The sequence below is a fragment of the Plecotus auritus genome, assembly GCF_963455305.1.
Source record: "Plecotus auritus genome assembly, chromosome: 1".
NCBI classification, from domain to species: domain Eukaryota; kingdom Metazoa; phylum Chordata; class Mammalia; order Chiroptera; family Vespertilionidae; genus Plecotus; species Plecotus auritus.
The window spans coordinates 245,251,048-245,265,672 of NC_137770.1; the positions used below are offsets into that span (position 1 = coordinate 245,251,048).

Here is a 14,625-nt window from a genome sequence, read left to right on the forward strand (position 1 = left end):
CAATCCCCTGGCTGACGTTTCAGATCGACCTTCGTCTCATTCAAAGCGGAGGTTGCTCTGACCCTGTGTGGGTGCAGCGGGTGCTGCTGCCAGCTCCTCACCCCCTGGGCATCGCTCCTAAAAGCAGGTCTTAAGTCCCAGAGAGGAGGGCTTCCTTCAGCTATTTCTCTCTTTTTTGCTTTTTCTGTTCATGTATTATGTCTTAAACACACATTTCCATGGCGCCCAGGTGCTGTGCTGGCGACAGGGATTCCCATGAACTTAGACCTGGCCCTGCCCGAGAGATGCTCATGCCAGCGGGGTGCGGGGGGTGTTGTTGGGGGGCGATGACAGGTGAGCAAATGAGGACTTTCTGGGTTTCAGGTGTGACAGACGGGGACTCAGGAGCGCTGAGGCGCAGGGGAGAGAGGAACTGTCTCACCGTCAGTTAGGAAAGTTTTCGGGGAAGAAAGGGTGGCGGAGGCTGCCTGCGGGAGGTGTGGTGCTGGCCCAAGGGCGGCAGAGAAGGCAGCAGGGAGCGGTGGAACGGGCAGAGGGAGCCATCGCAGAGCCTGGAGCCATCGCAGAGCCTGGAGCCATCGCAGAGCCTGGAGCTGAGCAGGGCCTGGAGCTGAGCAGGGCCTGGAGCTGAGCAGGGCCTGGAGCTGAGCAGAGCCTGGAGCTGAGCAGGGCCTGGAGCTGAGCAGGGCCTGGAGCTGAGCAGAGCCTGGAGCTGAGCAGGGCCTGGAGCTGAGCAGGGCCTGGAGCTGAGCAGAGCCTGGAGCTGAGCAGGGCCTGGAGCTGAGCAGGGCCTGGAGCTGAGCAGAGCCTGGACGAGGGCCCTGCTCTCACCCAGGAGGGGGAGTTGCGGAGGGTTGCCGCAGAGGGTGCTGGGTCCCCTTCTGGTTTAGAAGGCTGCGCAGGCTGCTGTGTGGAGGCCAGTGCCAGCTACGGGCTCGTGCAGTGGGACTTCATGAAGGCGTTCGTGGCGGGGTGGAGGGGTAAGGAGAAGTGGGAGCGATAGGGTGGGATATAGTGAGGTTGGGGGCGGGGAGAGGGTGCAGAGGTGAGTTCTACAGAAATAAGGGCCCAGGTGAGAACAGGCTGGGAGGGAGATGGTGAGTGCCGGCGTGACCACCGGAGCTGCCTGGGGGCCGGGTCTGCACCAGGCCCAGGGGGGAGGACGGAGAGCGAGCACGTTCTGGAAGGCGGCGTGCAGGAGGGTCTCAGCCTGGAGTCCGGGGATGCATGGCTCAGGAGAGGGCTCGCAGTCCTCGGAAGGTTCTGCGAAGTTCTGGTGACCCACGAAGGAGACGCCCCGGGCCCAGTACCGGGTGGAGGACGGCAGAGAAGCGCCTGGATCCTGCTCACAGCGAGGAGCACGGGTGAAGGAGAATCACCACAAGAAGGCGGAGGGGGACCTGGGGGACCAGGAGGAACTCGTGTCACGGACGCCCGGGGACGTCGGAGGTTTTTAAGAAGGACGGGCGGAGCGTCCTGGCTCCCGGGGTGGAGAGGAAGCGCAGGCTGGTGGACGTGTGCTCTATCCTGGGCAGGAATTCGTGGACGAGCATCCACGTCCCTGACGGTGGGCGGAGAGGTCGTCTGATGGGCGAGGGGACAGCAGGTGTGAGCCTGCGGGTGGCGGGCGGGGTCCGATGGGATGAGCTGCGGACGGGGCCGCGAAGGGTGTGCCAAGCTGCCCGGAGGCCCGAGGTGGGCACCAAACTTCCGAAGAGGCGCCAGTGCCTCGGGTGCTGTTCCGTCCTGGCTGAGCCGGCCCTGGAGACGGCGGCAGGGTGAAGCGAGCCTCAGGTTGTCATGTCTCTCCACCTTCAGCCATAGCAGCAAGGTCAGTGTGAGCTTCAGTGTGAACCCTGACCCCTGACCCCTCCCATGCCTGCCCAGCAAGAAGAGTCCATCTCAGCGTCAGAGACGGGGCGCCAAGGAGAAGCCCCAGCTGGGAGCTGCCTCTGCCACTCGTTCGCTCCGGGACCCGGGACCAGGGTCCACCTCCCTGCGCCTGGCCCTCATCCTCGTCCACTCCATCTGTACTTTATCTGGAAGCAAACTGCGTGCCGCGCGTGACCTGCACGTCATAAAGCAAAAGGCGTCGCTGAGCCTCCAGGATCGCTGTCCTCGGTTCTCAGGCCGCAGAGACAGCGCGAAGCCCCACGTTCGCAGCCACTCAGCGTCCCGGCGCCGCGCCTGACGAGATGGGGCAGGAAAGCGAGTGTCCAGGAGGACGTTTCCACGCTCAGCATCGTCTCTGCCGCGTTCTCTTTGGTACTTTGGGGGCAAGAACTCACCTTTAAATGCCGTTGGTGCTTTTATTTCCAGGACACGTCCCATCAGTCCCTTGGAAAGCTCTGGAAGCGCCCTAGAGGGCGTTGGGATCCACGCCCCTGTCCCCGCCGGCAGGACTCAGCCTGCTGGTCTCTCCGTGTTTAAGCGGGGAGGTCCCGGGTCCGCCGCTACTGCTGTTCCCTCCGTGGAACAGGAGGGACCTCTAGCGTGTGATCGCTGCGAGATGCAGTGCTCCGAGGTGTAACCGGTTGGGAATCTTCGTCTGTGATAAGCAGTGGATGGCGGTTCCCACGCCTGACCACGTGGGCCTGAACCGCACGGCGTTCCAGCTTTCTTAACCGAGTCTCCGCCCCTCCCGTTCTCGTTCCCAGATGGACGCCTTCTGGAGGCAGATGGAGAGCGTCCAGCACTGCCTCGTGGACCAGTTCAAGTGTCCCAGCGCCAGAGCGCGCCAGCTCGGGGCGGCGCTGACGGCCAGAATGAGCGCAGCGGAGGGGCTGCTGCGGGACTCCCAGGACCTGCAGGCGCTGGTACTGCGGGCGGGCGGGCGGGCGGGCCGGGAGGGGCACGGAGGTTTACACAGAGATGAAATCGGAAGCTCCCCGTGCTGTAGAGATTGGCCAGTTACACACCTTCGTATTGAGGATGGGGAGAGAGCCCAGAGAAAAGCGATGAATTTGTCCTCCCATCACCCATTCAACCCTTCCACCCAGTTCTTCTTCCTGTTCATTCCCCCTTCCTTCCTTCCCTTTTTTCCTTCTTTCCTTCTTTTCATCTTTCCTTCCTTCCTCCTTTCCTTCCTCCCTCCCTTCCTTCCTTCCTCCCTTCCTTCTTCCCTCCCTCCTTCCTTCCTTCCTTCCTTTCATCTTCCTTCCTTCCTTCCTTCCTTCCTTCCTCCCTCCCTCCCTCCCTCCCTCCCTCCCTTCCTTCCTTCCCTTCCTTACTCCCTTCTTTGCATCTTCCCTTCCTTCCTTCTTTTCATCTTTCCTTCCTTCCTTCCTTCCTTCCTTCTTTTCATCTTTCCTTCCTTCCTCCCTCCCTTCCTCCCTCCCTTCCTTCCTTCCTCCCTCCCTTCCTTCCTCCCTCCCTCCCTCCCTCCCTTCCCTTCCCTTCCCTTTCCCTTCCCTTCCCTTCCCTTCCCTTCCCTTCCCTTCCCTCCCTTCCTTCTTTCTTTCCCTCCTCCCTTTCTTCCACCCATCCATCCTATCCATCCATCCTTTCATCCATCTACCCATCCATCCATCCTTCTTTCCATCCATCTATCCTTCCATCCCATCCATCTATCCGTCCACCACCCATCCATCCAGTCCTTCTATTCCATCCTTTCTTCCTTCCATCCCATCATTCCTTCCCTTCCTCCCTTCCTTCCCTCTATTCCACCCACCCATCTGTCCATCCATCCATCATCCATCCTTCCATTCATCATCCATCCCTCCCTTTCTCCCTCCCTCCCTTCCTCCCTCCTTCCCTCCCTCCCATCCCTCCATCCCTCCATCCCTCCATCCCTCCATCCCAGCTGTGGAGATGTCGGCCAGCTCCATGTCGCACAGCACAGAGCACTGTGTCTCACCCCCGCCTCACACTGACATGACCCGGGAGTGTTAAAAGGCCCTGATGCTGGGGTCCCAGGTGCGTCCCCACCCGAGAGCCTGAGGGAACCGCCTGGGGTTAGAGCTCCGGTGACCCCGGGGAGCAGTCAGGGTTGACGCCCGCTGGGGGGGTGGAGCTTTGCTTTGCTCTCCTGCTGCCTCCTGAGTCACCGAGGGAGCCCCCCAAAAAGTCTGTGCCTGGCCTCCTGCCCAGAGGCCCAGGCTGACTGGTTTGAAGCAGAGGCCCCGGTTTTGCTGGTTTAAACTCCCCAAACCATTCGCATGTGCAGCCGGGGATGCAAGCCACTGGGCCAGAAGAAGCTGCAAATCGCAACCTGTAGGCCCAGCCCCTGGAAGCTGTGTCACCTGGGACTGCTTACTCACCCTCTCGGAGCTCCAGCTGCTCTGGGTATAAGAGGGGTCCTGGGACTTGTCACAGGCAGGCCCAGGGAAGCTCTCGGTGTTCATCACCAGAGGGTGGAGGCTTGGGGCTCACCTGCTGTGCGCAAGGCCCGGGTCACTACGCACCCGTCTCCCCTCCCTCTGGCCTTGGGAACTTGTAGGCTACATTTCAGACCTGTGCACCTGCCCAGGTCACACGCGGCTCAGAACCCTCTAGTGGCCGCCCTGCCCCCAGCGCAGACTCAGCTCTCAGACCCGCGGAGCAGGTGCTGAGGAGCCAGAGCGATTCCTGCCACTTCTCCACAACCCTCTGCCCCCGAGTGTGGCTGCAGACCAGCGACTTCCGCATCCCCGAATGCCCGAATCCACGCATGCCCGAATCCACGGTGCACGTTAACAGACGCCCAGGGCACACGGCCCCTGGAGAACACGGTGTGCTTCCCGTCCTGTACACAGTCCCCGTGTGCGCCTGGAAGAGGCAGCCAGGAGCCGGCTGTGACGCACCTGGGCCCACCCTGCCTCACGCGTGGCCGAGCCGCCCCCCAGCCTCCGGTTGGCCGTCCAAGCCCCTTGGAGCTGGATGTTAATTTGATCAGGCTGCCGATATGGACGCTCATCAAAGGAAAAAGCTTTCCTTTTCTCCTTTATTCTTTAATTATTATCCTGTCAGCAGGATATGGATGCAGATACACAAAACAAAACAGTGTTGGCCAAGTATTGGCCAGCAACTGCCAAGTAGGAAGAGGGGGATGAATTACTCGGGTTCTCAGTCGGCGATTCCTTCAGCCAACACTTAATGAGCACCTATTATGTGCCGCGTCGTGTTACAGAAACCAATTTGCAGACTGGAGCCAGAAACCTGAGCACAGACCACAGTCCTGCCACTTCCTAGCTGTGCTGCCTGGGGCAGTTACTCAGCCTCCCTGTGACTCAGTTTCACCATCTGTAGAATGGGATCGGAGTAGCACCTGCTCTGCTCTGGAGTGTTGGCGATCACACAGGACGTTGATCAGAAGCTCACGTGGGAAATGAGCACGTGTTCGGCCACTTGTCGGCGGGCAGAATGGACAAGGCACCTCAGTGCTGCCTGGAAAGGGGGCCGGTTAGCTCCCTGCACCCGCGTGTCCCCCCGTGACGTGTCTAGTATGTGCTGTTGATAAACTCTGGAATTCCGTTCTCGGGCTGGTGTCTGAGCATTTGGACCTGGGCAGGTGGACCTGGAACATGGCACTGGCATCGGGGACTCTCAGAACAGAGCCCTGGAAGAGGCCTTACAGGTTGTGCTGTCACTAGGAGCCTGGAGGGCCTCAGTGAGCTAAATCAGAGGTGGCTGTCCCGGCCGGCCGCCCTGCCTGGGCCCTGGCAGAGCCTCCCAGGCCACAGGGCACCTGGCGCTTATCCTCCTGCGCCCTCTAGTGGCCATGGGCCCGCTGACTGCTGGCTGGTGTGTTTCAAAGCCACTGTCCCCTGGGCTAGTGATGTGGCCTTCCGGGATAAACCTCAGCGTCCTGGTCCAGCATTGGGGGATCATTATCCATGCCCCGTCCACACGCTGTTAGAACCCACACCGGTGCAGCTCAGCCACAGTGAGGCCCGGCTGGGCTGGGGGTGTCTCAGATACACCCCTGGCGTCCGGGCTCTCCAGTCGGTTCCTTAAAGACAGGAGCCCATGGGTGTGGAGCACAGAGTGGGGATGGGGTGGGGAGGATCAGAGCCTGTTGGGCGAGCAGGGCCCGGCCAGGCCGCGGAGTGCGTACGAGGAGGCAGGGCAGTGGCCCGGGAGGAGGCCCATGTGCAAAGGCCTGGCGGAGCTGCAGGCCCGTGTTCTGGGCGGCCAGGAGTCGGCAGGTGTGTGGGGCCAGGCTGGGGACGAGGCCAGGCTGGTCCTGAAGGCCATCTGCTCCGTGCTTGGGAGTTTGGACGCGGTCTGGGGGCAGTGACCAGAGGGTTTGGGCCAGGGGACTCAGGAGCCAGGTCTGCATCTCAGAAAGGCCCGCTGCCACGCGGGGCCGAGTGTGAGGGGACAGGTGGAGGCTGGGAGACCAGGTGCCACGGTCCCAGCGCAGAAGTGACTGCGTCGGCGGGAAGGCGATAGGGAGAGGATCTGAACGGGGCAGGATTGCAGGCGGTGAAGGGGCCGGGCTGGCTCGGGCCTCCTGAGCCGGGTGGCGGGTGGCGCCATGGCGAGGTGGGGAAGCACGCAGCCCTGCAGCTCTCCCATGTCCACGTGGCCAGCGCGGTGTCGCCGCTCTGCCGGCGTCCTCACTCTCATTCGACGGCCCCATTCACTGAGCATCCGCTCTCTGGGACAGAAGGCCCAGTGAGGCAGCCCTGCAGGGCCCCGCCCCTGTAGGCCTCATTTCCTGCGTGGGGTGGGGGGTGGGGGGTGGGGGGTCTTTCCCAGGAGTCCTGCCCTGAGTAACGACCACGCGGCAGGATGAGGTGGGCGGTTCTAAGGTCTGACACCGGGCATCGCCACCAAAGTCTCCGAGTCCCAGCACCGGGGCTTCTGAGCACAGAAGCCCTGGTTCCTGTGACCCTGACTCTCCCTGTGCTGTTCCTGGGCAGGGCTGCGGGAGGCAGGGCTGGGAGAAAGGCGGCTTTCCTCCTGGATCGTAGGCGTGTGCTGAACTCCTTCCCGGAAGAGTGACCTCTGGGGAGCACTCAGGATGTACGAGGCGCTTTGCATGTGCTGTCCGTGTCCGCCTCGCCACGTCCCCACGAGGGGCCACGGGGTCCCCATCTGAGAGGCAGACACGGGCGGCTCAGCGGGGAGCTACGCCCTCTGTGCTCGGCGTGCAGCGAGGTCGGGGGCCAGGACGCAGCCCGTGGCCCAGCGCCGCCCCAAGATGGCCCAACCTGACGTCTGGTGCCTCTGCCCTCAGGACCTCCTGGAGAGGACGATGGGCCGGGCGCACATGGCGAAGATGATCGAGTTCCTGAGGCTGCAGGTCCAGGAGGAGACCAAGTGCCGGCTGGCCGCCATCTCCCGCAGCCTGGACCTGCTGGCCGCCCAGGGCCGGCTGTCCGGGCGGCAGAAGGAGGAGCTGCTGACCCAGCAGCACAAGGCCTTCTGGGAGGAGGCCGAGCGCTTCAGCAGGGGTGAGTGGCTTCCGTGGGGCCTGGGGCCGGTGCTGGGGGCCATGGGGGCCGGGATGGGGGCCATGGGGGCCGGGCTGGGGGCAGCAAGAGCCCCAGTTCTGCCCTCGGGGACCCGTCCCTTAGGTGCTCTGCGCTCGCGTGCCTTCCCCAGAGATCGGGGTAAACAGGCTGCCTCCCTGGCGGGCTCTCCTGCTCCATTTCCTCGTCGGTGATTCCGGCTCTCGGAGACCCCAGGGTCTCTCGGCAGAGCCACCAGGAACGTGCAGAGGGCAGGAGGGCGGAGGTGCCCAGGGCCCGCAGCCCTGCACCAGCCACGGGCCCTGGGATGCCAGGCGAGGTGTGCATGGCAGGAGAGGGCGCCCACCGTGGCCGCTTCCCACACACACGCCTGCTGCTGGGCCGACTGGGACGTGGCAGGTGAGGGCTGAAGACATCGGGCACCCGGGGCTTAGTCCGGGTCCGGCTTTTGGTGGGGCTGCAGGAAGCAACCTGGTCTTCGACCTGCAGGGCGGGTACCCCCCTTGCGCCCGCTTTCCCACAGCCTGGGCGAGAGCCCGTTGGTGCTGATCCAAGGCTGTGTGTGCCTGGGGCCCCTCGGGTCTCGATGGGTCTCGTTGGGGCGTCTGTAGGGCATCTGTGTGCTTGTCGAGTCCCCCAGCAGGTTCTGACGCCCACACTGGCCTGCATCCTGTTGGACCAGGGGTCTCCAGGTGTCTTAGCTCGGGCCACGGTGACATGATGCTACCACAGGGGCCCGGACAGCAGACATTGGTTCTGGAAGCTGGAAGGCCAACTCAGTGTGCCTGCGATTTGGCTCCTGGGAGGGCCCACTCCTGGCCTGCAGGACGTGGCGGAGAGCGGGCGTTCACATCTCTTCTAAGGCCTCTCTCGCCGCTCCCTCCCTCCCGCTGTCTCTGAAACGCAACGGGGAAGGTCCCTCCAGATAATGCGGGCCTTGGGCTCGGAGGACCGAGCGCCTGACGCCGGCCTTTTGGAGCACGCGTGCCCGAATAATGAAACTAAAATAACCTGGGGTTCGCCCCTCCGTGGCGCCCCCTCTTGGGGCTGGCAGAAGAAGCCAGGGAGGTTCTGCGGGGAGAGCCGCCTGTGACGTCCTGGCTCATTTTCCTTTCAGAGTTCGTGCAGCGAGGCAAAGAGCTGGTCCAGGCGTCGCGGGCTCGCCAGGCGGAGGGCACGGCGCAGCTCACGCGGGCCCAGGAGGAGGAACGCAGGGCCTTCCTGGCGGAGGCGCAGCTGACCGCCAACCCCCAGGAGCTCCTCCAGGTGACCGTGCGCGCGACCCTGCCGGCCTGGCGTGGCTCAGGCCCTGTCACTGGCGTCCAGCAGGCCGATGGGGGCACGTCTCGGCCTCCTGTGGGTCCACCCAGTGACCTTGGCCGAGTCCTCTGAGCCTGCATCCCTGGCTCCCGGTCTGCACACCGTGACGAGGGCTCCGCTGGGCGGGTCTCCCAGGCCTGGGCAGGGTCAGCAGCTAAGTCAGAGGACGCTGTCCGGGCGGCCTGTGTCCAGGAGAGAGCAGTCAGGGCGGCCTGCACCTCCTCCTCCTGGCTGGACACAAGCTCAGTCCATGGCTCTCCTGGGGTCCAGGCTCGCTGGCCCCTGCCGTGGCCTCGGCCTGCAAGCCATAGAAGCCACGTGACCCCGTGCCTCACTTTTCTCATATGTAAACCAAGGTGAACGGCCTTGTGATCTGAGAGCCGGGCAGGTGGGGGGATGTGTCTGGGGGGGAGGGGGAGGGGGAACTGCATGTTTCTGTCCCATTCAGTTCTTTTGTTTACTGTCAGGCTTTTCACGGGATCCTGGAGCGGCAGAGGGTGACGCGCAGTGACCTGGAGGAAGAGGAGAACCTCAGGGCCACCGAGGCCGCGGTGGCGCTCTGCCAGGTACGTGGCCCCAGGCGGGCCGGGCTGAGAGCCCTCGGGGTCTGAGTGTGTGTGAGCACCACACGTCCTCCTGGCCCAGGCCCCAGAGGCCGAAAGGGACACACCTTGTTTTCCGAGGCCTGAGCAGACAGCGGCCTGCAGGGGCAGCGCCGGGAGCAGGGAGCCGGGAGGCATTGCAGAGAGAGCTGGGGCCGGTCTGTTTGGGGGTCAGCAGCCAGTCTCCTCTGTTAAAACGGGGGAGTGAGCTTTCTCCACAGGACTGTCCGGGGGGTAAGCTTCCATGGCGGAGCATGGCGATGCTGTGGGCACACAGTGGGCATCATAAAGTGTTCCGAGTCTTCACCTCCTCACTGTCCAGGAGGGTGCGTGTGCACGGAGGGTGTGTGTGCACGGGAGGGCTCGCGTGCACGGGAAGGTGCGTGTGCACGGGAGGGTGTGTGTGCACGGGAAGGTATGTGCACGGGAGGGTGTGTCTGCACGGGAAGGTGCGTGTGCACGGGAAGGTGTGCGTGCACGGGAAGGTGTGTGCACGGGAGGGTGCGCATGCATGGGAGGGTGTGTCTGCACGGGAGGGCTCGCGTGCACGGGAGGGCGTGCGTGCATGGGAGGGCGCGCGTGCACGGAAGGGTGCGCGTGCACGGGAGGGTGTGTGTGCACGGGAGGGCGCGCGTGCACGGAAGGGTGCGCGTGCACGGGAGGGTGTGTGTGCACGGGAGATGCTCACAAGGTACCTCACCGTGCAGCCTGGCAGGCTCTTTCCCACACCTTTTTTTTGGGGTGAGACACCCAACAGGCTATGGTGGGCACAGGGCTGTGAGGCACCATTGTGGTGTGGTGGGCACGGGGCGGTGAGGCGCCGTCGTGGTGTGGTGGGCACGGGGCTGTGAGGCGCCGTCGTGGTGTGGTGGGCACGGGGCGGTGTGGCACTGTCGTGGTGTGGTGGGCACAGGGCTGTGAGGCACCATTGTGGTGTGGTGGGCACGGGGCTGTGAGGCACCATTGTGGTGTGGTGGGCACGGGGCGGTGAGGCGCCGTCGTGGTGTGGTGGGCACGGGGCTGTGAGGCACCGTCGTGGTGTGGTGGGCACGGGGCTGTGAGGCACCATTGTGGTGTGGTGGGCACGGGGCTGTGAGGCGCCGTCGTGGTGTGGTGGGCACGGGGCGGTGAGGCGCCGTCGTGGTATGATGGGCACGGGGCTGTGAGGCACCGTCGTGGTGTGGTGGGCACGGGGCTGTGAGGCGCCGTCGTGGTATGGTGGGCACGGGGCTGTGAGGCACCGTCGTGGTGTGGTGGGCACGGGGCTGTGAGGCGCCGTCGTGGTATGGTGGGCACGGGGCTGTGAGGCGCCGTCGTGGTGTGGTGGGCACGGGGCTGTGAGGCGCCGTCGTGGTATGGTGGGCACGGGGCTGTGAGGCGCCGTCGTGGTATGATGGGCACGGGGCTGTGAGGCACCGTCGTGGTGTGGTGGGCACGGGGCTGTGAGGCGCCGTCGTGGTATGGTGGGCACGGGGCTGTGAGGCGCCGTCGTGGTATGATGGGCACGGGGCTGTGAGGCACCGTCGTGGTGTGGTGGGCACGGGGCTGTGAGGCGCCGTCGTGGTATGGTGGGCACGGGGCTGTGAGGCGCCGTCGTGGTGTGGTGGGCACGGGGCTGTGAGGCGCCGTCGTGGTATGGTGGGCACGGGGCTGTGAGGCGCCGTCGTGGTATGATGGGCACGGGGCTGTGAGGCGCCGTCGTGGTGTGGTGGGCACGGGGCTGTGAGGCACCGTCGTGGTGTGGTGGGCACGGGGCGGTGAGGCGCCGTCGTGGTGTGGTGGGCACGGGGCTGTGAGGCGCCGTCGTGGTATGGTGGGCACGGGGCTGTGAGGCGCCGTCGTGGTGTGGTGGGCACGGGGCTGTGAGGCGCCGTCGTGGTATGGTGGGCACGGGGCTGTGAGGCGCCGTCGTGGTATGGTGGGCACGGGGCTGTGAGGCGCCGTCGTGGTGTGGTGGGCACGGGGCTGTGAGGCGCCGTCGTGGTGTGGTGGGCACGGGGCTGTGAGGCGCCGTCGTGGTATGGTGGGCACGGGGCTGTGAGGCGCCGTCGTGGTGTGGTGGGCACGGGGCTGTGAGGCACCATTGTGGTGTGGTGGGCACGGGGCTGTGAGGCACCGTCGTGGTGTGGTGGGCACGGGGCTGTGAGGCACCATTGTGGTGTGGTGGGCACGGGGCTGTGAGGCGCCGTCGTGGTGTGGTGGGCACGGGGCTGTGAGGCGCCGTCGTGGTGTGGTGGGCACGGGGCTGTGAGGCGCCGTCGTGGTATGGTGGGCACGGGGCTGTGAGGCGCCGTCGTGGTATGGTGGGCACGGGGCTGTGAGGCGCCGTCGTGGTGTGGTGGGCACGGGGCTGTGAGGCGCCGTCGTGGTATGGTGGGCACGGGGCTGTGAGGCGCCGTCGTGGTGTGGTGGGCACGGGGCTGTGAGGCGCCGTCGTGGTATGGTGGGCACGGGGCTGTGAGGCGCCGTCGTGGTATGGTGGGCACGGGGCTGTGAGGCGCCGTCGTGGTGTGGTGGGCACGGGGCTGTGAGGCGCCGTCGTGGTATGGTGGGCACGGGGCTGTGAGGCGCCGTCGTGGTATGGTGGGCACGGGGCTGTGAGGCGCCGTCGTGGTGTGGTGGGCACGGGGCGGTGTGGCACCGTCGTGGTGTGGTGGGCACGGGGCGGTGTGGCACCGTCGTGGTGTGGTGGGCACGGGGCGGTGAGGTAAACGGATGACCGCCTCACAGTTCTAGGCTGCAGAGAACAGCCTTTTTCCTAATGCCCGCTGCCTCCTGACCTGGGAACAAACAGTAAGGTCCCAGCTGGGCTGACACGGATGCCGCTAAATCCCAGGTGGCGCGGCTCATGGAGAGGTTCCTGAGCCCAGCCCTGTCACCCGGCCCTGGGGCCCGCTTGCTGCCTGGCCTGCTCGTGCGGTGTCTCCTGAAAGGCCCCGGGGAGCGGGTGAAACAGACCCCCACTCTTCAGGCTTCGCGGCCTCGGTTCTCACCAGGAGCCGGGGGTCGGGGGTGGACAATGAGAAATGAACTGTCCTCAGAGAACGCAGAGACAACAGCCTGGCCCGTGTCTCAGTGGTTAGAGCATCGGCCCGCCCACCCCGCCCATCGAAGCGTCTCAGGTTCGATTCTCCGTCCAGGGTCAAGGGCGCGTCCCTGGGTTGCAGGTTCGCTCCCCGCCCCCGTCAGACGCGTTCGGGAGGGAGGTAACCAGGTGCTGAGTCTCACACTGATGTTTCTCTCTTTCCCCTCTCCCGCCCTCCCTTCCGCTCTTTCCGAAAAGCCATGGGGAAAATATGCTCAGGTGAGGATGAAACAGAGAAACAGTCTCCACAATAAGCTCCCTTCTGATACCAAACACAAGTCCCCAAGCCCCCCTGCGGCTCTCAGTTCTCCAAGCAGCGGGCGCCCGCCAGTGGTCCCTGAGGGCTGGAAGGGTGCCGACCGCTGCTCTAAAGGACTCGCCGCATGCCGAAACCGGTTTGGCTCAGTGGATAGAGCGTCGGCCTGCGGACTGAAGGGTCCCGGGTTCGATTCCGGTCAAGGGCATGTACCTTGGTTGCGGGCACATCCCCAGTGGGAGGTGTGCAGGAGGCAGCTGATCGATGTTTCTCTCTCATCGATGTTTCTAGCTTTCTATCCCTCTCCTTTTCTCTCTGTAAAATATCAATAAAATATATTTTAAAAAATAAAAAATAAAAATAAAAAAAATAAAGGACTCACCGCATCTGTCCTCATGGCAGGTGGCAGCCGCGGGAGCCACAGACCGGGGTCAGCCCGAGTGCCCAGTCAGAGGCCTCCAGCGTCCTCTCACAGGAGGCGTGGGCAGCACTGGCCTCCTGGCAGCGCCGCGTGACATCACACACCGGCCACTGCCAACCGCGAAGGCTCCCCGGAGCTCGGCGTCCAGCTTTACTGGGACGCCGTCACACAGACATGGTCGGCCACCGGTGTGGCTGGCCTTAACCCCCAGCCCCGCTGCGGGATGAGCTGATCGCTCGTGGCCCGAGGCCCCACCCTAATCACATCACTGTCATAGGCTCCCTGCCGGGGCCCAAGCTCCCCCCGTAACCTGAGACCCTCCTATCCGGGAGGACCTTCCGAGAACGTGGAGGTCACCGCGCAGGAACCAGGGCAAACAGGCCTCTCTCTCAACAAGGTCAGTTCTTGGCTGCCCAGCGGTGAAAGCTTAGCAGGGGTCCTCAAACTTCTTTTTTTTTTTTTTTTTAAATATATTTTATTGATATTTCACAGAAAGGAAGGGAGAGGGATAGAAAGCCAGAAACATCGATGAGAGAGAAACATCGATCAGCTGCCTCCTGCACACCTCCCACTGAGGATGTGCCCACAACCAAGGTACATGCCCTTGACCGGAATCGAACCCGGGACCCTTCAGTCCGCAGGCTGACGCTCTATCCACTGAGCCAAATCGGTTTCGGCTCCTCAAACTTCTTAAACGGGGCCAGTTCACTGTCCCTCAGACCGCTGGAGGGCCGGACGATAGTTTTTTTTAAAAAAACTATGAACAAATTCCTATGCGCACTGCGGGCCCAGGACGCGTCGGCTGCTAAGCAGGACAGGCAGCGGCACCCGGCCGGCCGGATCGATGTCCTCGGCGGGCCGCATGTGGCCCGCAGGCCGTAGGTTGAGGACGCCTGGCTGAAGGTGTTTTGTTTAAGGAAACTCAGCTGGGAGCCTGGGCTTCAGGCCTGGGGCTCCTAACATTCAAGGAGGAGGGAGAAGCGGCCTGGTGAGCAAGCGAAGGGCGAGGCAGGAGGTCAAAATGGATGCGTGAACGAAGGAGGGAATGGAGGAAGGAGCACGCCACGGACGCTGGGCATCCCGAGGGCGGCGGCAGCAAACGAACACGAACTCGGCGGCGAAAGGCAACACAGCTCTTACCTTGCGGTCCTGGAGGTGGGCGTCCAGAGCGGGTGTCGCTGGCTAAAAGGAAGGTGCCGGCGGGCTGGGTTCCTGCTGGAGGCTCCGAGGGAGAATCTGTTCCCTGACTTTGCCGGCTGCTGGGGGCGCCCACATGCCCGGGCTCGTGGCCCCTCCTCCGTGCCAGAGCCAGCGACCTGGTGCTCCCGCCTCGGTGCCCACCATCCCGTCTCCTCTCGCCTGACGTCCTGCCTCCCTCTCACCTGGGCCGGCCCTTGTGCTTCCATTGGACTCACCTGGGTGACCCCGGGTCCTTTTCCCGTCTCGGTGCTTCACGGGCATCTGTAAAATCTCTTGGACCCTATTCTCCATCCAGGGTCAAGGGCGCGTCCCTGGGTTGCAGGTTCACTCCCCGCCCCCGTCGG

General features: G+C 64.0%; 1 protein-coding gene across 2 annotated transcripts in view; it reads left to right on the top strand.

The window, feature by feature from the left end:
- The window catches only part of EVC (EvC ciliary complex subunit 1), a 53,515-nt gene that overhangs the window by 16,493 nt on the left and 22,397 nt on the right, over positions 1-14,625 (top strand). Inside the window, exons 8-11 of one of the 2 annotated variants that reach the window (XM_080650563.1) lie at positions 2,658-2,816; positions 7,163-7,379; positions 8,515-8,663; positions 9,185-9,283. In XM_080650563.1, coding sequence (XP_080506689.1) covers positions 2,658-2,816; positions 7,163-7,379; positions 8,515-8,663; positions 9,185-9,283 — 624 coding nt within the window. The remainder of the gene's footprint in view (positions 1-2,657; positions 2,817-7,162; positions 7,380-8,514; positions 8,664-9,184; positions 9,284-14,625) is intronic. The other variant, XM_080650564.1, reaches the window with a different exon arrangement.